General features: G+C 42.3%; 1 protein-coding gene and 1 pseudogene across 3 annotated transcripts in view; one reads left to right on the forward strand and one right to left on the reverse strand.

Annotated features, from left to right (window-relative positions):
* Positions 1-26,199, reverse strand: part of TRIM69 (tripartite motif containing 69) — a 47,330-nt gene continuing 21,131 nt past the window's right edge. For 2 of the 3 annotated variants that reach the window (XM_047769449.1, XM_047769447.1), the window contains 4 exons: positions 23,602-23,835; positions 22,516-22,538; positions 22,309-22,433; positions 1-597 (listed from right to left, as the gene is read on the reverse strand). In XM_047769449.1, the coding sequence (XP_047625405.1) occupies positions 56-597; positions 22,309-22,433; positions 22,516-22,538; positions 23,602-23,835 (924 nt within the window). In that variant the 3' untranslated portion in view covers positions 1-55. The remainder of the gene's footprint in view (positions 598-22,308; positions 22,434-22,515; positions 22,539-23,601; positions 23,836-26,199) is intronic. The other variant, XM_047769450.1, reaches the window with a different exon arrangement.
* LOC125121178 (uncharacterized protein C12orf31 homolog) lies at positions 19,546-19,921 on the forward strand (annotated as a pseudogene).

Genomic DNA, 26,199 nt, shown 5'->3' on the forward strand with positions numbered 1-26,199 from the left:
AACTATTTTGATACCTCTTTAATAATGCTCCGAATTTATACAACAGTATGACAAATTACTGTGGATGTACGATATGCAATGGTTCTTTATTCTCTCCGCCATCATTAAGGCAAGGACAGAAGTAGGGATATAGTTTCTCCATGAAATTGCTACTGAAGGTGTAAATGTGGTTCATAGTTTTAGCATTGTAGAAGGATACTTGCCCTCCCTCATAATCCAGGTATATGCCCACCTTGTTGAGGTTGTTATTCAGTTTCAGACTGCAAGAAGGCAAATCTAGAGCCTTTAGATCAGTTTGGTTCCTTAGTCGTAAAAGCCAGAATCCTTGCTCAGGAGTTAGAGGACAGCTGCCCTTCCGAAGGATGGATTCTCTGACAACTCCAACTGTCCATTTTGTCTTCTTTGCTACTTCTACTTCCCAGTACCATTTTCCAGATGTGAAGCCTTTAGAGCCCAGCACAGCCACACTTGAGTCAAACCTCTCTGGATCATCAGGCATTACCTGCTTAATGTCACCATGCCACACACTGGTTCGGTTTTTGGAGAGCACGAGATTTGGGTGAGCAGTTTTAGGGTCCAGCGTTAATGGAGACAGGCCTAGTAAAAAAGAAGAGAAAGCAGGGCATGGGGGTAAAGGGATGAATGCAGGTTCCCATAGACACCAGTGCTTTATCTCCCTAGGCACATATACATTTAGATTAGCAGGTTATTACTTATATACTTTATATTGTTTTGATATCTATGTGGCTATATTCTATATATTTTTACAATGTGGTAAAAATCAGACTTTACTCTGAAGTAACATATGCTTTAATAAAAATACAAATAACATAAATCTATGCTGATAAATATAAGAAAATATGAATACTGGAAGGGTAAAGATTAGGTAAATGGACCCTAGGAAAGTTATCTAAGGGCAATAAGCACCTCAGTTTTGATATAACATCTTTAAGATGTATCAGGATGCTTTGGGTAAACAGAGACAAAAACAGAATGTGTTAAAAACGGTACCTTGTGTTAAAGAGAAGATAAGGGCTTTCCTGTTAGAGGCAAGTGAGACTGAGCTAACTGGTACAGAATTTTTAAGACCATGGCGAGAAGTTTATATTTGGTTCAATAGACAGTGAAACTTTTGAGGTCTGAATGCTTAATGCTACTGATAATCAGAATGTGGTTTACAAATGGTTTAATTACCAGTCTGAGGCAAGATATTTTAGAAATTGAGAGTAAGCTCTTAGAAACTTATACTTTTTTTTTTCTTTTCAGAAACATATGACTTATTTACATGTTCATGCAACAAACATTTATTAAGTGTCTAAATGTAAGCCCATTTCCTGTGAGGTAATGGAAATACAGAGATCAGATACATCTTATATTCATAATGCCCAAACTTTGTGGAGAAATGGGTATGTGAACAATTACAACGGTGTAATACTATGATAGAGGTATATAGAGAGTAACTGCTGAACATAAAGGAAGGATATCTATTTTAGGGGTAGTGTCAAGTAAAAGTAAAGGTCTTCTGGGATGAAGTAAAAAGTAAGCTGATATAAAAGTAAAAATAGAATTATCTAGGTGAAAAAGGAGAAAGATATTCCAGGCAAAAGGAAAGCAAATACACAAACAAGAAAAAGGGTGCACAATATTTTCAAGAGCTGCAGGTACCTTAGCAAGGCTGAAACACAGGGTTATATGGCAGATGATGGCAAGAGATAAGGGTATAAAAGTAGGCAGAGGTCTGATTATGAAGACTTGGTATATCAGGCTAAGGAAGAAACTTACACTTTGATAGAGTAATTTTTTCTTTTTTTTTTTTACCTTGTCCATAGTATGTGGAAGTTCCTGGGCCAGTTCCTTCGACCCTAACCATGGCAGTGACAACACCATACCCTTAACCTGCTGTACTAGGGAACTTCTGATAGAATAATTTTTATGTCAGTTGATTTAGTTAAAAAACTGGGCTTGTACTTTGTAATCTTTTTTTTTAATTCCACTTTTTCAAGTAATTAACTTGTATTCTATAAACATGACAGGTTGAGATTTAAAAAACTGGTCCTTCATCACAGGTAATTTAGACAAATCAATGGGCAGCAGTATAAAAAATAATTTCTAAATGAAGAGAGTTTGGAAGTGTATCAGCAGCACAAAGGTGACACAAATTCTAGATGTGAGATAATTGAGTCTTGGCACAAAATTTGCTAAAGGAAATACAAAAACTATGCATGTTCACATCATAGACACATATACAAATATGCATACATTTGTTTTAATGGATTTATTTATCCTTGGAAAAAAAGATCAAAGCAGTCCATCTCTCTCATCTGAGAAAAGCCTGAGTCTTTCCATCATCCCAAGGATTTTTTTTTTTCTTTCCAACAGGAGACTTGAAGAATCCTGAAATTTTCCCATATAGGCTGAATCTTCTCTCTCACATAAATCCTCATCCACCTTGGGTTGTCACTCTTTCCAATGTGAGAACTAGGATTTCTTTGGAGGTACTGAAAAGAATTCCTGTCAACTTTTCTTTAGAACCCCAGCCTGATACTAAGCCTCTGACATATCCACCTAGCTCAGTTTGCCCTGGCTCTGAATATTCCTAGGAGTCAGCTGTGTGTCCCCTCTTTTTTTCTTATGCCCTGTTCAGTCCAACAGTAAGTTCTACCAGCTCCACTTTTAAAATGCATTCTAAGCCTACTCCAAACATATAGACAAACAACTTTCACCACTGACTTAGAACTACTACAGTAGCTTTTTAACTATTCTCTTTCCAGTCTTGCCTGTCTTCAGCCTATTCTGTGCATAGCATGAATAAGTTCACTTAGTTCTCCTGTTCAGAATACTTGTATGCCTCCCATCACCCAAGATAAAATCCAGAGTCCTTACAGAGTAAATGAGACCTACCTGATTTACCCACTTCTCTTGACCTCATCTCTCACCACTTACCCTAGCTCCCTCCATTTAGTTTGGCCCAATTGCCTTTGCCTTTTAGCTGTTTATTGAACATATCAAGCTTATTCCTACTTCAAGGACTTGATACTTTCTTTGTTCCTAAACACTCTTTGCCTTTATGGTTCACTCCTTCACACTATGCAGGCCTTTGTTCATGAAAGTTCAATAAAATGTTAATGATAGATTCTAAGTTGGTATAGGATTGTTCATTGTAAAATTCTTTAAACTTTTCAGTATGTTTAGAAATGTCTACAGTAAAACACAGGGAGGGAGTTGTTTGTTCAGACAGCTTTTCTCTGGCCAATCTATTTAAAATAACATGTTCATCTATCCATCACTGTTTGGTACTCTTATCCTGCTTTATTTTCTATCATGAATAATTACTGAGTTTATCATGCTTTGTTTTCTTCACAATGGTTATCATTATGTGAAATTATTTACTTGCTTATTGTCTTTCCCTTCCACTAGAATGTAATCTCTGGAAGAGCAGGGACTTTATCTGTTTTGTTTCCTCATATATCTTCAAAATTTGGAGCTGTTCCTAGATATTAAAGTAACTATTTGTTAAACAAATAAATAAACTTCAATTAGAGTTCCATTTGAAATCTTGACACTAACTAATTTCACCATGCCTTATATTCCTGTTAGCCTTGGCCAATATCCAGAATGTAGACCTCTCTAATGATTTATTCTTTATAGTACTCTTATCCTCACTATTCTGTTTTATACTTCCTCTACCTTCACCCATCCTTCTACTGCTCCCACCAACCATTTCCACTGTGCCCTTTAGAACTACCTCCCTAATTAATTCTCCTGTGTCCTCAGTTTACAGAACTCTTTCATTACCTCCTTAATTTAACATAAACCTGGTTAGTTCTTCCAAAAAAACAAACTAACTAAAAAACAGCTTTCAGAAGCTCATGAGACTATTCATTTTCTAAATTCATTTCCAGACCCATACTCTACTTCTTATCCTCATGTAAAAATCACTCTTCATTTGAGGCTCTTGTCATTTCATTTCATATTTCCCTGTATCTCTATTTGATGCTATCATGTACAAACTTCCTGGTTACACCCTTTGCATTTTGGGTTAACCTTACTCCTTTACCTCAAATCTAGCCCATCAGGTGATTTTACTCTTTTGGCTGTATCTACTCTTCCACTCTTGCAGGTCCTTAACATTACATTTAAGCTGTCCATATCAAAGACTATATTCTGTATCGTGTAGTTATCAGAACTATTCATTCTGTAAATTTTTCAACTCAGATATGCTGTACTCTTACTTTATGAGCTTTCTCACTCTCATCTCTTCCTACAACCATTACTTGACTTCATTAACATCTCTAGTCCCCTATTTCTTTATTATCCTAGTCTGTCTGTTTCCTGGCTTAAAATCCTTCCCTAAACAGCTTAGTGTTGACAGTTTTGTTGTCAATAACCTTGAACTTTTATCCTCTTATGTTTCTATCTTTGCAGCATCTGCCATGCAACTCTCCAACCTTGGCTCTATTCAGCTATCCAAATTAACATCTCAATTCCTGACCACTGCAGGAGGAAAATCACGGAAGTGTGCATACAGATAAAACTACAAATTCATTATTTCCACTCTGTGCATGACCATCAGCATTACACAGAACTCCTATATTTCCCAAATCAAATCATCTCCAGTTACAATAGCAATTTCAAACCTTCAACTCCCCATTCAAACTCCTATTCCAACACTTCTCCTCACTCCCAGACAGGAGACCTCATCTCTTGTTTCATAGAGAAACATCTGTGCATCTTATAGGAATCCCTCAATTCTTCCCACTCACACTGCAAACTCCATTTGATACAGGTTTCTGCCAGTACCATCTTTACTTCCTCTCCAGGATTGGAGGAAACTGAGGAAAGTCAGTACCTCCCTCTACCTTAGACCTCACTCTTTCCTGCTTGCACCAAGTATTCTCTTTCTTATATTGTTGATTTATTCCTTTCTATGGACTGCTTCCCTTAAGCATATTTTTAAAAGTCCTTTTTTGTCTTTGCTTCCACACATACATCTTCCCTTCTTAGTGAAACTTCTCAAATGGTGATCTATTCACTTCTCTACTGCCTCATTCCAAATTTCTACCAAACCCTACATAATACACCTTTTTTTTGGGGGGGGGGGTCTTTTTGCCATTTCTTGGGCTGCTCTCACAGCATGTGGAGGTTCCCAGGCTAGGGGTCAAATCGGAGCTGTAGCCACCGGCCTACACCACAGCCACAGCAATGCGGGATCTGAGCCACGTCTGCGAGCTGCACCACAGCTCAGAGCAATGCCGGATCGTTAACCCACTGAGCAAGGCCAGGGATCAAACCCGCAACCTCATGGTTCCTAGTCGGATTCGTTAACCATTGCGCCACAACGGGAACTCCAAATATAACTTTTCATTCCACTCTTTGAAATTACCCTTGCCAAATTCACCAATTGTCATTTAAAAAATATCTCTTTTCTAGGTTTTGTTTTTGTTTTTTTGTTTTTTTTTAGGGCCACACCTATGGCAAATGGAGGTTCCCAGACTAGGAGTCTAATCAGAGCTATAGCTACCTGCACCACAGCAACAGCAATGCCAGATCCGAGCCTCATCTGTGACCTACACCACAGCTCATGGCAACACCGGACCCTTAACCCACTGAGCAAGGCCAGAGATCAAACCCACAACCTCATGGTTCCTGGTCAGATTCATTTCCACTGCACCACAATAGGAACTCCTCCAGTCATTTTCTGAATTAACTTTACGTTTGGCATGAATGACCACTCCCTTTTCCTTGACATTCTTTTTCCTTAGATTCCATGTGGATTTCATTTCCTGGTTTTCTTTTTCTCTTGCCAGAATTCTACAGTCTCTTTGGGGGCATCATTGCCTTTTATCTGTTGGTATCCTCTATAACATGCTTTCTTGATTATATGCTCTCATTTTCCCTAGGAAACCTCACTTACATCAATAACTTCAGCTAGCCCCACTCTATACTGATTATTTCAGCCCTGGCCTCTCTCCTAAGCTTCAATTAGAATAATTACCCATTTGAATATACTCATTTAATTATCCTATAGGTCAACACACCATGGCCAAAACTGAACTCATCAAACCCCTCCAGAATCTGCATCTCCTATATTTCCATCCCTGACATCACCTTTCTTTATTCCTTACTGTTCATCCCGGGAAAACAAGACTTAGCTCTAGGCTCTCGCCTAGCTCCTGGAGAGACATGACTAAGACATAACTAAGTCTTCCCTGAAATCATGTGGCCCAATCTTAAAGACTACCCCACTACCCAGGAGAATATCTAAACTTCTGTTCGTATCCTACTAACAATTCCCCCAAACTGATTGGTCTGTTCCTTTTCACCCTATTTACATAAGAAATGGCCAATCAGCTTCTGCACAGAAACCCCCTTTCTTGGCACCCACATATAACCTCCCTTCTTTTTTTTTTTTTTTTTTGGTCTTTTTGCTATTTCTTGGGCCGCTCCCGCAGCATATGGAGATTCCCAGGCTAGGGGTCCAATCGGAGCTGTAGCCACCAGCCTACACCAGAGCCACAGCAATGCGGGATCCGAGCCGCCTCTGCAACCTACACCACAGCTCACGGCAACGCCGGATCGTTAACCCACTGAGCAAGGGCAGGGACCGAACCCGCAACCTCATGGTTCCTAGTCGGATTCGTTAACCACTGCGCCACGACAGGAACTCCTAACCTCCCTTCTTGAACAGGCTGACTGCTGACCTCCCCCCAGTGAGTCAGCCAGGCAGTATACCCTGCTAATAAAGTCTTTTATGCCTGTGAGTCTCATCCTTTCGGCCGACCTTACACTTACCACCAATTACTGTCTGGTGCATTTCAGCTCTTGGAATTCTGTCTCTGGAATCTGTTCTTTATTTTCCATTCCCATACCCAGGCCTTTGCCTTAGATCTTAATTTTTCACCTAGAGGGTTGCTACAGACTCTTAGTCTTTTAGTCTCTCCTGGGGGAGCAGAAACTATGTCTTTTATTCTATATCCTTAATGCTTAATGCTTACCATGTAGTAGGCCTTTTATAAGAGTGTGCTGAATGAATGAGTGAACTTTGGTGATATTTTACTCATACACATAAAACTAAAGGAAATATATTAAAATATTCTAAGTTAAATGATTCCTTACAGTGGAATTAGTAAAACTACAATCAGCAGGGCCAGATATGGGCTTATAAATAGTTTTTTGGAATACACGAATGGCTGTTCATTTACATATTGTAGTTGCTTTTTCACTATAATGGCCAAGTTAAGTAGTTTCAACAAAGAAAAAGCCCACACAGCTTAAAATATTTACTACCTGGAGTTCCCGTCGTGGCGCAGTGGTTAACGAATCCGACTAGGAACCATGAGGTTGCGGGTTCAGTCCCTTGCTTTGCTCAGTGGGTTAACGATCCGGCGTTGCCGTGAGCTGTGATGTAGGTTGCAGAGGCGGCTCGGATCCCGCGTTGCTGTGGCTCTGGCGTAGGCCAGTGGCTACAGCTCCGATTCAACCCCTAGCCTGGGAACCTCCATATGCCGCGGGAGTGGCTCTAGGAAAGGCAAAAAGACAGAAAAAAAAAAAAGAATAATTCTTTAAAAAAAAAAAAAAATTACTACCTGACCCTTTACAGAAAAAGTACCAGCCCCTGCCCTTAAGCAATAGCCTCATTTATAAGGCAGGAAAGAAGATACCAACCTACAGAATACACAAAGGCCTAGATATAAGAAATATGAAGTATATATTACCAAGATTTGACCACAGTTATATTATTAATAAAATAGCTATATATTAAATAAATCCCATTTGATTTTATTAGAGGTAAAATTATTCCAAAAATAAAAAAAATCAGTTTGTGCTTTAAATGGTTGCTAGAAGTGAAGTTTGATTTTACAGAGCAGAATACAGGAAGAAAAACACTGTGATCCTGAGACTGTTAGAAATTGCAGGGTAGAGTAACACAGAGAAGGGAGCTGCATAGAGACTTTCAAATGTCTCGAAAAGGACTCCCTGGAGTTCCCGTCGTGGCACAGGGGAAACATATCCATTAGGAACCATGAGGCTGCATGTTTGATCCCTGGCCTTACTCAGTGGGCTAAGGATCTGTCATTGCCCTGATCTGTGGTATAGGTAACAGACGTGGCTTGGATCCTGTGTTGCTGTGGCTGTGGGGTAGGCTGGCAGCTATAGGTGCCCCTAGCCTGTGGACCTAAAAACCACATACACACACACACACACACACACACACACACACACACACACACACACGACTCCCTCAAGGCTGTGGCTTAGTATTGCTACATGCATGCAGTCCAAGTCCAGAGAAGGAATCTACAGAAAGCAGTAGGCTGAATAATTTCTAGTGCTCACACCGTACTGAGAATATGCTAGGGATGGAGTAGGATAGTTACAGGATAGTTGCACAGGTAGTTGTAGAAGTCCCAATAGGGGGCTATAGATAGAGGGAAACCTTGGGAACTTGGGGAGATCACTCAAGAAAGCCCTCAGAATGAAGCAGGCTTGCTTAACTGTAAAACCACGAGATATGCCTCAGGTCATTAAGTGAAAGATAAGTTGAGGCCTGCATCTAAATTCAGCAAGACAATGACCCTTAGAACCAAAGAATTTAAGGACCACCCTTCTGCTGATTTGAATAAGCACCATGACAGTCCTAGTTTGACCTTATATTGTCAAATACTCTCTTACAGTTTCTTAACTGGATACTAAGGAGGAGCTAATGATGTAAGCCTCACTTCTACTCAAAGAAAGAGATAGACGGTGGTCTTTCCCACTCCCCACTTCCCTTAGATTATAAAAATGTAGCCCACCTAATCCTTGGGGCAGAGCCTCTTTGCCTGCCTGCTTGCATCTCTCACAAGCATCTTATCTTAATTAATCAATTTCTGGCCTAATCTCTTTGTCTCTTGCTGAATTCCTTCTGCACAAGGCACAAATAACCTGAACCTCAGTAAGTCCAGACACTGGATGAGTGATTCTAATTTAAAAACTGTGGGTTTGAAGTGGAGTTTTAACTAAAGAACAACCCCCTCTTGGCTAAGAAGGCAGCTGCAAGCCTTTCCAGCTGTGCTAATCACTATGCCACCCTTCTTGTAATAATGTAACAACTGTGTGCTCTCTGTCCAAGCCAGCAGCCCTGCTACTTAGGTACCCAGCATTGCTTATCAGTTCTGCTTCTGTAACCTTGCTTGCTCAGTTTCTTAGGGAGGAACACTGTCTGCTTGGGGATGGGGGAGGTCCGGGATGCTTACATGGGAAAATCAAGACCTTGTAGTGTATAAAAGTTACTGAGAACAAAGACCTGGTGCTCAGACTCTGGAGGTGACTCCTCTGAGCCCGCACCGGTGCTGAATAAACCTTGCTTTTCCATATCTCCGAGTGCTGTTTGTCTCCTTCCGTTGCCACAGTTTTTTCGGTTTCCGCAACATTTTGGTGCGTTGGCTGGGAAGCCAACAACCGAGCTGGCCTCTTCTGCCACCGTTGTCGGGGAACCGGGTCGCCGGCCCGGTGACAGGTGGATAGTGCGCACCGGCCATTTTGCCAGATCCATACCCTCACTCAGGCCATGGCCTTGGCCCACACCGCTTCCCGAACGGACTCAGAAGGAGAGTGGAAACAGGTTCCTGGACAGGACGTCAGACTGGTGAGTGCCCCGGGGACATCTGCCCAAGTCAGGACCCGCCATATGGCGGAAGAAGAGACTGATCACCTCTCAGTGACCAAAGGGTCACTCAGGTCAGGGTTTGCTCCCTTGGGATCGGGAGGCTTGTCAATTCTGGTGTGTGTGTGTGAGTGACTAGAGAGAACGAGAGCCCGTGCTCCACCGTCTTTGGACTACGGAGCCAGAGTGAGTCCTAACCTGCAGTTCCACGGCGACCTCATACGGCTTATGGTGGCCCTCTTCGGGGGGATCCTGACATTGGGGTTTATACAGTCCCACCTATGCTAAGAGGCGCCTGAAATATCTCCTCCAGGGGAGCGGTCAGGCGGACGAAGCGATTGTTACCTGAGGCCTTGTCCTCACTGTTTGTCTTGCGTCACCGGCACAGGGTGGGACTTCACACAATGGGTAAATCGGCTTCCAAGCCCACTGTCTTAGAGTATATGGTTAAGAATTTTAAGAAAGGATTTTCTAGAGATTATGGTGTTAAGCTGAGTCCTGGAAAACTGTGTACCCTCTGTACCCTAGAGTGGCCCTCCTTTGGTGTTGGCTGGCCTCCAGAAGGGACCTTAGATGTGTTCACAGTTACAGCAGTATATAATGTTATAACAGGAGACCCTGGACACCCAGACCAATTTCCGATATATTGATCAATGGTTAGAAATTGCCTATTTGAGGCCCCCATGGGTTCGGTTCTGCACCACAGACCAGGGACAGTGTAGAGTGCTAGTAGCCCAGTCCAAGAAGAAAACATTGTCTCAAAAGAAGGTGCCACCTATTTATCAAGGGGAACCTGATGACTCACCCCCTATGCCACCACCTTATGTGCTGCCGGCCCCACCTCCAGGAGCCGAAGGTCCCCAGATGCCAGATAGCCCACCGCCTTCTGTTTCTCCTCCTGCTTCTGCTTCTGAAGTTCCCGAGGCGATATCACCCCCCGCAGCCAGATTCTCCAGAACCTATGAGCAGGCGTCTCCGTTCAGCTCAGGGAGCAGCCACTCCAGCGTTACAAATGCCCTTACGGGAGACACGGGGACCACAGCAAGTCGCCCCCGATGGGACCATACAAGAGGGGGGACGTTTTTATTATTACCAGCCCTTTTCCACTGCCGATCTCCTCAACTGGAAACACCGTACTCCCTCATATTCTGAAAAGCCTCAGGCACTGATTGATCTCTTAGAATTCATTTTCCAGACACACTGTCCCACCTGGATAGACGCCGGCAACTCCCTTTTACTCTATTTGACACTGAGGAGCTCTGGCGAATTGTAACAGAAGCCCAAAAATGGCTTCAGGCCAATGCGGGGGGTCGAGCAGACTTGGCAAACTGGGTGAGGGAAGTCTTCCCAGAAGAAAACCCCCACTGGGACTATGACGCTGAAGAAGGGAAACGTAACCTAGAGAGGTACCGGCAGGCCTTCCTACAGGGGGCAAAAGCTGGGGCTAAAAGGCCCACTAATATAGCTAAGATCAGTGAGATACTACAAGAGCCTAATGAAACCCCAGCCAAATTCTATGAGAGACTATGTGAGGCTTTCTGAATCTACACCCCTTTTGATCCCGAGGCCCCTGAGAACCAATGGATGATAAATGCTGCCTTTGTGGGACAAGCCCAATCAGATATCCATAAAAAGCTACAGAAATTAGAAGGATTTGCAGGAGAGAATGTCACTAAACTGTTGGAAATAGCCAACAAGGTTTTTATTAACCGAGACCAGGTGGCCCGCCATGATGCAGAAAAGAGAATGAAACAAAAAGTGACTCTTCTGGCAGCTGCCCTGTCAAAACCGGTGCCCCCAGTGGGACTACCCTGTAGGGGACAGGGCACAAGGCCAGGGAAAAGGAGTCCCCTGGAACATGACCAATGTGCTTACTGCAAAGAAAAGAGACATTGGAAAAATGAATGCCCCAACCATCCTGAGAAAAAGACCAAGGCCCCACCTAGCCGGTACCGATCTGAGCCATTCAGCACCAACCTGATCGGCCTAGCTGAGTCTGATTAGGGGAGACCAGGCTCTCTCCAACTGGGCCCCCAAGAGCCTATGGTCAGAATTCAAGTGGGGGGCCACCCCATAGACTTTATGGTTTACACAGGTGCTGAACTTTCTGTGGTTACACAACCTGTGGCTCCCCTCTCAGGGAAAGAAACCACCATTGTTGGGGCCACAGGTAACCAAACCCACAGGCCCTTCTGCGGTCCTTGATGATGTCAGTTAGGAGGCCATGAAGTAATACATGAATTTCTTTATCTGCCTGACTGCCCAGTCCCCCTGATGGGAAGAGACCTGCTGGCTAAAATGGGGGCACAAATTTCCTTTTCTACTGATGGATCAGCCCAACTTAAATTGACAGAACCCCCCTCTCCTTTAATCATGGCTCTTGCTGTAAAAAGGGAAGAGGAATGGCGCTTGTACTCTTCCCCTTCAGAAATGGGGACCATTCCCCCAGAACTAGAGACTAAATACCCATTGGTTTGGGATGAAGGAAACCCACCAGGACTGGCAAAGTGCCACTCTCCTGTCTTAATTGATCTAAAACCCGGAGCTCAACCGGTAAAGCTACGGCAATACTCAATTCCCAGAGAAGCTCGACTGGGAATCCAGGTTCACCTGGATAGGCTGCTTCAGCATGGACTGTTAATAAAATGTCAGTCCCCTTGGGACACCCCTTTACTGCCTGTGAAAAAACCGGGAACACAGGACTACCGCCCAGTACAGGACTTGAGAGCCATAAATGAAGCAACAGTCAGTCACATTACTCCCGTCTGTCCCTAACCCATATACCCTGCTAGGGCTGATCCCCTCCACTGCTGAGTGGTTTACTTGCCTGGACTTAAAAGACGCTTTTTTCTGCCTCCAGGTGGCACCTGCCAGTCAGCCCTTGTTTGCTTTTGAATGGGAGAATCCACATACAGGGACAAAGGAACAGCTCACCTGGACTAGACTCCCACAAGGATTCAAAAACTCTCCCACTCTTTTTAGCGGTGCCTTAGCTGCTGACTTAGCTGAATTTCCTGGACAAAAACTGGGCTGTGTTTTGCTACAGTATGTTGACGACTTCTTACTAGCTGGCAACACGGAGGCTCAGTGCCTAGAGGGAACAAGAGCTCTCCTTTCCCTACTGATGGAGGCAGGGTATCGGGTATCAAAGAAAAAGGCACAAATCTGCAAAAAAACAAGTTAAGTATCTGGGCTTCAATATCATGCAAGGCCGACGAATGCTGGGGACTGAAAGAAAGCAGGCAGTTTGTGCCATTCCTGTCCCTACCACCCGCCAGAAGGTTCGTGAGTTCCTAGGGGCAGCAGGATTCTGCCGGATATGGATCCCCGGGTTTTCAGACCTGGCCAGGCCTCTGTATGAGGCTCTAAAAGGGGAAGAAAAGGCTCCCCTTAAATGGGGACCAAGCCAGGAGACAGTGTTTCAGACAATCAAAACTAAACTCACTGAGGCTCCAGCCTTGGGACTTCCTGATGTAACCAGAGAATTTAACCTTTTTGTTCATGAGAAAAATGGGATGGCTTTGGGAGTCTTAACTCAAGAATTTGGGCCTTGGCAGAGGCCAGTGGCATATCTGTCTAAACAAATTGACTCAGTTGCTGCCGGATGGCCTCCTTGCGTCCGAGTGCTGGCAGCTACCACCTTGTTGGTAAGAGAGGATGACAAGTTGACCCTGGGACAAAACCTCAATGTTAAAGTCCCACACTCAGTTGTAACCCTAATGGATACCAGGGGCATGGATCACACATGCACGAATGACTCAATATCAAGAATTACTATGTGAAAATCCACGGGTAAAATTGGAGGTTGTACAAACTCTGAACCCAGCTACTTTTCTGCCAGATGAAGCGGGGCCCCCAGACCATAACTGCCTGGAGGTACTAGATGAGGTGTTTTCCAGCAGGCCTGACTTGACTGATAAACCACTCCAAAATCCTGACCTGGTTTTATATACTGATGGCAGCAGCTTTATGGAGGATGGAAAAAGGATGGCAGGATATGATGTGGTATCTGACTTAAAAGTGATAGAAGCAGAGGTGCTTCCTCAAGGCTGGTCGGCGCAGAGAGCAGAATTATGGGCCTTAATCAGAGCACTGGAACTCAGCCAAGACCAGCGAGTTAATAACTATACCGACTCACGATATGCCTTTGCAACTTTACATGTCCATGGAGCCTTATATAAAGAAAGAGGGCTCCTCACTGCTGAAGGAAAAGGAATTGAAAACCATGCTGAAATCTTAAAGCTCCTAGAGACAGTATGGGAACCTAAAGAAGTTGCAGTTATCCACTGTAAAGGCCACCAAAAGGGGGATGACCCAGTGACAAAAGGAAACCATAGTGCTGATGCAGCTGCCAGACAGGCAGCCCGGGGACAACAGCCAGACAAACCTAAGGTCTTGCTGGCCCCAGAAGTGCCAGCTGTCCCCAAATATTCTCCAGAGGAAGAAAAATGGATAAGGTAGGAAGGAGGAACTAAAACTAAAATGGGATGGTGGGTCACACGGGACCACCAAGTTTACATTCCAGAACAGCTGGCCTACAAACTAGTCCTCCAAGAACATGAGCTAACCCACATGGGCAAAACTGCCTTAGAGACCCTACTGGGCCGGTACTATCTCATTGCTCGTCTTCCTGCACTCTGCTCCTCTGTCTCCCAAAGATGCATAACCTGTTTACAGAATAATGCCTGCCAGGGGCCCCACAGACCAGCTGGGCACAGCACTGCGGACTGTCCCCATTTGAGGGTATGGAAGTGGACTTTACTGAGGTGACCCCTAGTAAGGGGTACAAATATTTACTAGTTTTTATCTGTACTTTTTCAGGATGGGTAGAGGCCTTCCCTACCCGAACTGAAAAGGCAAGGGAAGTAACCAAGGCACTCCTGAGAGACATTATTCCCAGATATGGAATGCCTCTGACCATCAGGTCAGATAATGGACTGGCATTTGTGGCCGAAACAGTACAACAGGTGGCAAAAGCTTTACAGATCCGATGGAAGCTACATTCTGCGTATCACCCTCAAAGTTCAGGGAAAGTAGAACACATGAACCGAACCCTTAAACAGACCCTGGCAAAGTTATGTCAGGAAACTGGCTTGCCCTGGATAGACATGTTGCCGGTGGCCCTCTTAAAAGTGAGATGCTCACCCTGAGTGGGAATAGGATTCTCACCATTTAAAATCTTATATGGAAGGCCACCTCCACTAATCAGTTTAAAAGAAAACACCAGGGAGTTGGAAAACTTGGAATTACATAAACAATTACAAGGACTGGGGCTCACTATTTCTCAGATATATAAATGAGCCACAGACAGAATACCTGTGTCCTTAGATATAACAGTACACCCTCACAAGCCGGGGGACCAGGTGTGGATGAAGGACTGGAAAAAGGAGCCTTTGAGGCCAGTATGGAAGGGCCCCTATACTGTAATTCTAACCATCCCCACTGCTCTTAAAGTAACAGGAATAGATGCTTAGATGCATCATTCTAGAGTTAAACCAGCTGGCACAGCTGACGACCGTGGAGAGTGGGAGCCTGCCCTCGATCCGGAGAGACCTCTTCGCCTGACAATACAGAGAAGGAGACAATGATCTCAAAGCCCTGCTCTGACCACACCGGAAGCTGGTCAGTCAACACACGGCTGAAGCTTGAGGAATCGGCTGCCTGTGAGCCCAAACGGAAGGAGGGTTTCAAAATAATCATTCACATTGATAGACGAGGACTTGACCCTGGAGCTCTGCTACATTTCCAGAGAATCACATTTGCGCTCGAAGCTGCCTCTCACAGGGTCTTTCATTCCTTTTGCGAAAAGATAAAAAACACCCCACCTCCCATTCCGGCCACAACTAAGAACTTGTTCTTAGCCCTGGCAGAAAATATTGCACAAACTCTCAAGGTCTCCTCTTGTTATGTATGTGGGGGAAAGAACACAGGAGACCACTGGCCTTGGCAAGCCAGAAAACTGAACCCATTAGAGCCTCATAATGAGACTGCATACCCCCAACTCACCGATGGGGTATGGCTCCTCAAAACTGCTATTATTGGGAGAAATTGTCTTGCAAGGCGGGGAGGACGGTTTAATGTTTCAGTTGGAAGCCTAACATGTTTAGGCCTAAGGTATTATAATCTGACTGCCCGAAAGACTCAATGGTGGTCATCCTCCAGTCTCTCAGAGCCCAAACCTAATCCCTTGTCTAACTTTTCCCTCCTTCGACAAGCATGGGAAGATATCAGTACTAATATCCAGTGGTGGGCACCAAAGGGATTATATTGGATTTGTGGAAAAATGGCCTATTCCATACTCCCCCCAAATTGGGCTGGGGCATGTGTACTGGGAACAATCAGACCTTCCTTCTTCCTGCTCCCGCTGTCACTAGGGGAGCAACTGGGAGTTCCTATATATAGGGCACAGGGTGCCCAGAGAGACCGGAGGGCTCTCCAAATTGGAGACTGGAAAGATGATGAATGGCCCCCAGAATGGATAATTCAATATTATGGACCTGCCACCTGGGCAAAGGATGGCTCTTGGGGATATCGCACCCCTGTCTATATGCTGAACCGCATCATCAGACTACAGACGGTTTTGGAACTTATAAAAAATGACATTGCAAGGGCCTTGACTATATTGGCTCAACAACAAACTAAAATGCGCAGTGCAATCTACCATAATCGCTTGGCCTTGGATTATTTACTTGCTTCTGAAGGAGGGGTTTGTGGAAAACTTAACTTAAGTAATTGCTGTCTACAAATAGATGACACCGGAAAGGTGGTAGAAGAAATTGCTGACCGCATGACTAAACTAGCCCATGTACCTGTACAAACTTGGAAAGGATGGGATGCAGACAGTCTCTTTGGTAAATGGTTTTCTTAGTTGGGAGGAATTAAGACAATGGTCGGAATAGTCATGGTTATACTCACAGGGTGCCTACTCGTTCCCTGCCTTGTACCTCTCCTGATAAATTTATAAAAGGTTTTATAAAAACCATGGTTGAAAGAAAAACAGCCTTCCACCTGCTACTTATTAGAGGCTACCAAAGGGTTATGACTGATGATGATCTGTAAAGGGTGCAGATGCACCCTGAACATCAAGAGGGGGGAATGAAATGGAGTTTTAACTAAAGAACAACCCCCTCTTGGCTAAGAAGGCAGCTGCAAGCCTTTCCAGCTGTGCTAATCACTATGCCACCCTTCTTGTAATAATGTAACAACTGTGTGCTCTCTGTCCAAGCCAGCAGCCCTGCTACTTGGGTACCCAGCATTGCTTATCAGTTCTGCTTCTGTAACCTTGCTTGCTCAGTTTCTTAGGGAGGAACACTGTCTGCTTGGGGATGGGGGAGGTCCGGGATGCTTACATGGGAAAATCAAGACCTTGTAGTGTATAAAAGTTACTGAGAACAAAGACCTGGTGCTCAGACTCTGGAGGTGACTCCTCTGAGCCCGCACCGGTGCTGAATAAACCTTGCTTTTCCATATCTCCGAGTGCTGTTTGTCTCCTTCTGTTGCCACAGTTTTTGCGGTTTCCGCAACAGGTTCATTCAAGTCCCAATCTGGGTTCTGGCTAGGTTTAAGTCATAAGTGTTGTCAGCTTCAAATAGCTCTTGGCCTTGCCATCCAGAATGGGAAAATGCTATAATATAAAAGATCAGGCAGAGCACTCAGAAGAATAATACCTTAGAATATGGGCAAAGTTAACCCTAGATTAAAGACTGCTCTTGAACCACTCTAACAAAGCTTAAATGCTCAACAAAGCTTAAAGTGTCAAAAGGAACAAAATTATTTCAAATAACTTCACTAAATGCCCAAGTTAAATTAATAGAACTTAAAGGATTAAAACAAAATTCAGCAAATAGCAATGTAAAACTGATCATATTTGACATCCAATGGAAGTTTACCAGCCAAAAGAGACAAATCTCCTAAGCAGAATTACAAATAATTTATGTAGGTACTCCGCCATCAAGGAAGGGGAGACCATAACCACCCACTCCCCTTCAGCGTGGGCTGCCCATAGTAACTTGCTTCCAAAGTGTACAGTATTTTAAAAAGGGGGGGGGGGGGAAGTAACTTTACAGTGGAGAAACCTGACAAACACTACCTGAGCTAGGTAATTAAAGCCAACATCAACAGTCATAAATCATGTTGACAGCATGTATGCTTGACATGATGTGATGAAAATGGCACTTTAATGCTGTGGTCTTCCTCTCAATAACTCATAACCCTGGTCTTATGAGAAAAACAGCGGACAAATTGCAGTAATGTGGTATCCTACAAAGCACATGACCAGTATACCTCAAAACTATCAAAGTCATCATAAAACAAGGAAAGGCTGAGAAACTCTCACAACCAAGAAGAGCTTAAAGAAACACGATAGCTAAATGTATTGTGGCACCTTAGATGGGATCCTATAAAAAGAAAAATACATAGTAAAAATTAAGGAAATCTAAAGAAACTATTAATTTTAGTTAATACTAATGCATTAGTATTGGTTCATTAATTATAAAAATGTATTACACTGAATGTAAGATATTAATAACATGAACTAAGGGTGAGAACTCGACTCTATATTAGCTTCTCAATTTTTCTGTAAATCTAAAAGTATTCTAAAAAATAAAGTCCATTAAAAAGAAAAAAGCACCAGCCAGGCAATACAATAGGAAAATATAAGCCACAGTTAGGAGAAAACTCAAGCAATAAAAACATGTTAGAAATTACAACAGTGGTGGAATTAGCACAAAAGACATTAAAACAGCTATCATAAATATATTCTATTTGCATGAAAATGTAGACAAAAACATGAACAGGTTAAGGAGAGAAACTGAAGCTAGAAAAAGACCCAAATGAAACTTCTAGAAAGTTATCTGAAATGAGAAACATCTTGAGCAGGATTAATGGAAGATTAGACAGTGCAGATGAAAGATGAAAGTATAAGCTATTCAAACTGAAGCACAGAGAAGAGTTCCTGTGTGGCTCAGTAGGTTTAGGATCCTGCATTATCACTATAGTGCCTCTGGTTGAACCTGTTGTGCAGGTTCGATCCCTGGTCTGGGAACATCCATGTGCCATGGGTGTGGCCAATAAAAAAACAAAACACAAAAAACAGACATCTAGATCAATGGAACAGAGTAGAAAGTTTATAGTAGATTTAGAGTTAGTTTTTGGTAAAGGTGCCAAGATATTTCAGTGGTAAAAGAGTAGTCTTTTAAACAAATGATGTGGAAACAGTTGGGATATTCATATGGAAAAAAATCGATCTTTATCCTTACCATATACTACAGGATTAATAGACCTAAATATAAGAGCTAAAACTGATAAAACTTTTAGGAAAATGTATAGGAAGAAAATCTGTGACCTTGGGTTAAGGAATGATTTCTTAACACACACAGAGATTAAAACATAAAAGAAAAAAATTCTTAAGTTGGACTTCGTCAGATTTAAAAACTTTTGCTCTTCCTTGCATGGCCCTGTAATTAACCTTTCCCTGCTCCAAAAAACAAAAACAAACAAACAAACAAACAAAAACCACTTTTGCTCTTTGACAGACCCTGTTTAAAAAAAACAATGAAAAAACAAGTCACAGACTGAAAGAAAATATTTGAAAAACATAAGTCTGATAAAGAATTTGTGTCCTGGAGTTCCCACTGTGGAGCAACAGGATTGTCTCTACAGCACCAGAATGCAAGTTTGATCCCTGGACTGGCACAGTGGGCTAAAGGATCTAGCATTGTTGCAGCTGCAGCATAAGTCACAACTGCAGCTAAGATCTGATCCTGGCCCAGGAATGGCATACCCTGCAGGGCAGCCAAAAATGAAAAAAAGCAAAGCCATAATGAGATGCTACTATACATACAATAAATGGTTAAAATCAAAAAGACCTCTCTGAGTTTCTGAGCTTTCTCTGGTAAAATATGGCTAAAAGCTTACAGGGTAAGTGGAAAAGAAGATGGTTCTTGAAAAGAGATAAGAATGCCCCAGCTCTGCTCAGCTGACTTAAAGTATTCTTAAAGTAGATAGTCATGTTTTAATGAAAGATGTTCATGAGATAGCGACTGTGGTGGCACCAAAACATTGTCAAGAGAAAACCCAATGTGTAGTGAAAGATGAAAAAGATGACATGAAAATGGAGACTGATTAAGAAAAACAAAAAGAGTTCTAAATCAGCAGGGAAATTACTTCATATGGGTAAACCAGAGGCAAAGATAAAGGCTGAAGGCAAAATGAGAGAAAGGGAAGGGGAAAAGCAAAGCAAGAGCAGCAAAGGCAGTAAAAGGTTTGGTCTACTAGACTTGAAAATGCCACATGGGATAGTTTTTTGGGTTTTTGTTTTTGTTTTTGTTTTTTGTCCTTTTAGGGCCACACCCACAGCATATGGAGGTTCCCAGGATAGGGGTCAAACTGAAGCTGTAGTTGCTGGCTTACGCCACAGCCACACAATGCAGGATCTGAGCCACATCAGTGACCTACACCACAGCTCACGGCAACGCCAAATCCTTAATGCACTGAGCAAGGCCAGGGATTGAATATGCATCCTCATGGATACTAGTCAGATTTGTTTTCTCTGAGCCACAGTGGGAACTCCCACACGGAGTAGATCTTTGACTAGAATGTATACATTGATTTCAGTGTCTACCAAGTGAAAACTTTATTTCCATACTTTAACTTAGCCTTTTTAAATTTAAACCCATCATAACTCCTCAAATTTGTTTTGGGAACTTGAATAAAATACTTTCTTTGATGAAAAAATATCAAAAAGATCAACAATATCAAGTTTTGGCAAGGATTTGAAAAAACTGGGACTCTCATGGAGGTTAGAATTAAAATGGTACTACCATGTACCAAAAAAAGTTTCTTATGGTTAAGCATACATTTAACACACAACCTAGCAGTCTCCTTACCAGATATTTACTCTAAAGAAATTGAAACACAAAGATTTGTAAACAGGATGGAGTTCCCATCATGGCTTGGCGGAAACGAATCTGACTAGCATCCGTAAGGATGTGGATTCAATCCCTGGCCTAGCTCAGTGGGTTAAGGATCTGACATTGCCAGGAGCTGTGGTGTAGGTCAAAGACTTGGCTAGGGTAAGGATCTGGCATTGCCATGAGCTGTGGTGTAGGTTGAAGACTTGGCTAGGATCTCTCGTGGCTATGGCTCTGGCATAGGCCAGAGATTATAGCTCCGACAGGACCCATAGCCTGGGAACCTCCATATGCCATGGATGTGGCCCTAAAAAGACACACACACAAATTTGTAAACAGGAGTTCCCGCTGTAGTGCAGCAAGATTGACAGTATCGCTGCAGCACCAGAATGTAGGTTTGATCCCAGCCCAGCACAGTGGGTTGGTTAAAGGATCCAGCGTTGCCTGTGTTGCAACTGTGGCTCAGATCTGATTGGTGGCCAAAAAAGAAAAAAAAAAAGATTTGTAAACAAATGGTCAGGGAAGTTTATTCATAATAGCTAGAAACTACTCAAATGTCCATCAGTTGAATGAATAAGCAAATTGTGTATATCCATAAAATACAGTTATTGATACATACAGCAACACAGGTGACTCTCAAACGCATTTTGCCAAGTGAAAAAAGCCAGACACAAAGGACTACATAAGGTATGGTTCCTTACCATTACCTTATGAGATGTTAGAAAAGACAGCTAAAGTGAAATAAAGTAGATCGATGAGTGTCAGGGCCTGAGGTTAGAAGGAAAGGATTGATTGCAAAGAAGTATGCAGGAACTTTGGGGGATGACAGAAATTTTCTATATCTTGATTTTGGAGATGTTTAGCTAAGTATACACATTTGTCACACTCATCAAATTGTACATTTTATTCTGTGTTAATTATACCTTAGTGAAACTGATTTGTTTCAATGTCAGTTACCTGGAAAAATTAGCAGGGAGAGATTTGTGATTTTCATTAAATTAGTAACTACAAACAATTATAATAATGAGTCTATATGACTTCCATAAAAACTTCATTTAGAGCTTTACTTCTGTAATGATATTTATTTAAAACTTTATGTTCTTGAAATATAATTTGTGTTCTTTTGTCCTGCTGTCTTTTGGTATCTACAAAATGACGAAAACTTAGTATTCTTATTAGGCACAGCTGTTGAAATAATTGGCTTTCTTTTGAAGCACTTAAGATTTCTAAACAGGAGTTCCTGTCATGGCTCAGAAGAAACGAATCTGACTTGCATCCATGAGGATGCAGGTTCAATCCCTGGCCTTGCTTAGTGGGATAAGGATCCAGCATTGCCGTGAGCTGTGGTATAGGTTGCAGACGTGACTCGGATCCTGCATTGCTGTGGCTGTGGTGTAGGCCAGCAGCTACAGCTCTGATTCGACCCCTAGCCTGCGACCCTCCATGTACCATAGGTGTGGCCCTAAAAATTAAAAAAAAAAAAATTCTAAATAATCTCCTAAGATGATATACTCTATGTTGTGGACATCAAGCACAAGAGGAACTGAAAAGACCCTATTACATGCAAGAAATATGTATAATAACCTCTTATCCAGGAACTTAGATAACTGTTTTTGAAAAGCAGGTTAAAATATAGAATAGTGAAACAAAATCATAGGCTGAGAAGTAATTCTGACATCAGACTCTGTTTACAAAGTCATAAATTACATAAACTGGGAGCTCTAGAAACTAACAGCTACTACCCGCTGATACCTGGAGAAAGAGTGGACTGCATTTCCCTCCACATCATGTATTGGATGGGACCTTTGAATAGGCCTAGGTTCAGCTTTCTGGAGATAAGTTCTCTGGGTGTCAGCACCCTCATTCCTTGGTCCAAGCTGCAGGGGACATAAATTATTTATTCTTAGACATCCTCCAGGGACTGAAGGAAGAGTATTAATAACACAAGAAAACACTTACCTATCCAAGAGAGGCGTGATGTCCTAGAAAAGGAAAGGAGAAATAGAAAGATCAGATGCCTATTCATCAACTCCACACATTTCTTTAGTGATATTGGCCACCACTAGAATTTAATGGTGCAATACTGGGCAGATGGTCCCCATCCCATTGCCACCAACTCCTTTCTTCCTCTGTATGCCTTTTCTTTTTCTTTCTTTTTTCTTTTTATTTTTTTGCTTTTTAGGGCCACACCCACAGCATATGCAAGTTCCCAGGCTAGGGGTCAAATCAGAGCTACAGCTGCCGGCCTACACCACAGCCACAGGAACTTGGGATCTGAGCTGTGTCTGCAACCTACACCACAGCTCACGGAAATGCTGGATCCTTAACCCACTGAGTGAGGCCAGGGATCGAACCCACATCCTCTTGTGGATCCTAGTCAGGTTTGTTAACTGCTGAGCCACAAAGGGAACTCCCCTCTGTATGCATTTTATGGTCCATGCCTTTCACTTATTCCAGGATAAACTGGTTTATTTTGCTCTAATTTCACAGGAAAATTAATAAAATTTAGAAATTTTCTAAATTTCTAAGAGAAATTAATATTAAACTATTTTTTACCTATACTGTCACATAGTCTCAGGAGAAAAATGCAACAGGTATTCTAGCCTGAAGGCCACATTTCCTTACTCTGACTAATTAAGCCTCTGAGTGCTTGAGGTGGTAACCAATGCCACTTTAGAGGTGAAGCATCAGGGAGCAAAGGCTGGCAAACAGCTTTTCAGACAAGTCAATTTATGATTGCTGACAGCCAATAAAAGGTACAGCTTAAGTGCAACATTCTTACTTTTGAGAAATAAAGCTTCATATTCTTTATAGAGAAATATTAAAACATATTGGTTTTAGTAGCATTTTATTATCTTTTGTAGAAGTGTGAAAGTAAGCTTTCAACTGAGAATGAGACAAAAATAGCCTCCTTGCTTTTCTCCCAGGGAATCTTAAAAGCACATCATTTTTTTTAACCCGCCTGGAGGGGAAAATCACTTCTACTTCCTTTTTAACCCTCCCCCCCCACACTGTACCCATAGTCATGTTGGTATGGAATCTCACTTTGAGAAAGTCGAAGGAGTTCTGCTGTTCCATGCGTGCCTGGATGGTCACCAACATCTCCTTGGCTAGGAGACACTGTTCCTGAATGTGGCTTAGATTCAGTTCCATCTCCTCATTCAAGGCTTTCCCCTCTTCTCGGAGCTCATTTAAAATGTCCTTTTCTTTGCTGTGCAGGAACTGATGCAGCTTTAGAAACTCCAGGGAGATGTGTTGCTGCAGATGTAGCTTGTTTTCCTGGAAACCTCCATGATCATCACCATGGTAATTACTGATACTAGCACTTAGGGATGGGGGCCCACACCACCAATAAATACTCACACAACTTGGGAAATACCGTAACAGAAAGTAGCATACAAATGGCTGTCAACATTCCACTGTACTAAAAGGAGCCCTTTGGGAGACTTACTCTGTCTTCCCCAGCAAGTTTAATAGTTCAGCACAAAATAGTAAAAAGTCATCTCTAGGTTCCTATTGCAGTACAGAGGTGGTAACCAATGCTGTGTTAAATAAGACTGTGGGGTTAATCGAGCATTTTAGAATGATAATTCCCTCCTATACAGAAGTACAAACCAATATCTACCAAGTGATGCTGTTAGACGGGCCCATAAGGAGGCTGGAAGAACTGTCCTTTTCTAGAAATCAGAACTGGGAGAGATGCCATTCCTGCTGTGAGGACAGTATAGAAGAAGCAAGAGGTAGGCAATGTCTGAAGCACTGAAATTGGTAACTACTACATAGGAAGCTCTTTTCTTAGGTGACCTCAATATCCTCATGGGCAAGCCATCTGACATCCTGGCTTCTCAGTTCCTCATCCCTATTTCTAGTGATTTTTACCTTCGTCTACTCATTCTCTTAATCACACTGAGGATTTTATCATCCCCAGCAATTATAAACGTCCAAAATTTATTTTTTATGCTTATTTACTCAGGAACTCCTACTGCAACAATTATTGGGTGTCAATGAATACTTCCATTCAGTGACCCTCTTACCCAGCTTATTCTATGGTCAGTCATTATAATTGCGCTCTGTTTTGTTTTGTTTTTTTGCTTTTTAGAGATGCACCCTCGGCGTATGGAGGTTCCCAGGCTAGGGGCCAAATCAGAGATGTAGCTGCCAGCCTACACCACAGCTCATGGCAACACCAGATCCTTAAGACACGAGTGAGGCCAGGGATCAAACCTGCAACCTCACGGTTCCTAGTCAGATTTGTTTCTGCTACACCACAATGGGAACTCCTAATTGCACTCTTAAACTCTCACTGTCCTCTAGGTCAGACTTTTCCAGTTTTCTTTTTACCTATTTAACTACTGTTTTTCAGTTTTGTTGGTTCTGTCTCTAACCAAGCCCTAAATATTAGATTACTTGATATTCTGTCCTGGGCTGTTTCCCCTTCTCATTCTACATTCTCTTTCTATGTAATAGCCTCTCCTCTCACAACTTTAAATACAATCTATACATGGACTTCTTATTTTCAGTCTAGACCAGCTTTTGACCCCCAGATTCCTATATCCAACTGTCTGTTTGATATCACCACTTACCTCTTTTGTCTAATTAATCACCACATGTGGGTAATTTTTATCTTGGAAGCATACACTGAAGCTATTTATTTCTTTCTATATCTCCTGTTTTTCTAGTCCAAGCCATCATTGTTCTCTGCAGTAGCACTCTTCTAACCATTATCTCTGTTATTGGCTTTCTCTAGCGCATATTCCACACGGCCACCAGACTGATGCTTTCAAAATAGAGTGGAACCATGTCCTGTTTAAACCCTTTAATGGCTTCTGATTATTCTCAAGATGAAGTTCAAAATTCCTAACATGATCTACACATGATATATTATCTACATGATTAGTCCCATATCTGCCTGATCTTCAGTCTCATCTTGCTTACCATGACCCAGCTTACTTGGCCTTCTCTCTGTTTAACATAGCAGCTAACTTCCTGTCTCAGGACTTTTCCATATGCTCTTTCCTCTTCATAGAACTTTCTGGCCAAAACCTTCATATTCCCCTCACCCTGTTCACTAGACTAAGGAAAATATTTATCCTTTTAATTCTCAATTTTTAATAAGTAGCTTCTTCAGAGAACACTCAGTATAGGTTAGGTTCTCCATTTATATGCTCTCATACTATATTTTCATTTGTAGTAGTTATCACAGTTGTTATTTTATTGTTATTGTAGGATTAATTAACATCTATCTCCCACCATAGTAGGAATATAGTGTCTCTTATGCATGACCCACTCAATAAATATTTGTTGAATGAATAAATGTTGACTGTAATGGCTGAACTAGGAACTCTTACAAATAGGAACAAGATTCTCTTGAGACATCATTATTTCCATCTATCCTTCTTTTCTCTCACTGTACATGTTTTTTCCAGATGCCAAATGCCAGAGGAGATTCTCTTTCATAGAATAATTAATGAAGAAACAGAACTCCCAATTTATTCCCTCTACCTAGGACCTGATTTCCCAAGTCTCTAACCATTATTGTCATCCTAGAGCTCCTGTGAAGTTGAAAGTATAAGCAATAGCTTTATTTAGTTTTGGGGAAGGTAGGAAAGATAAAATGAGAAAAGCCAGCAATCCAAGAGAACT

This window comes from Phacochoerus africanus, chromosome 2, assembly GCF_016906955.1.
Source record: "Phacochoerus africanus isolate WHEZ1 chromosome 2, ROS_Pafr_v1, whole genome shotgun sequence".
Lineage (NCBI taxonomy): Eukaryota > Metazoa > Chordata > Mammalia > Artiodactyla > Suidae > Phacochoerus > Phacochoerus africanus.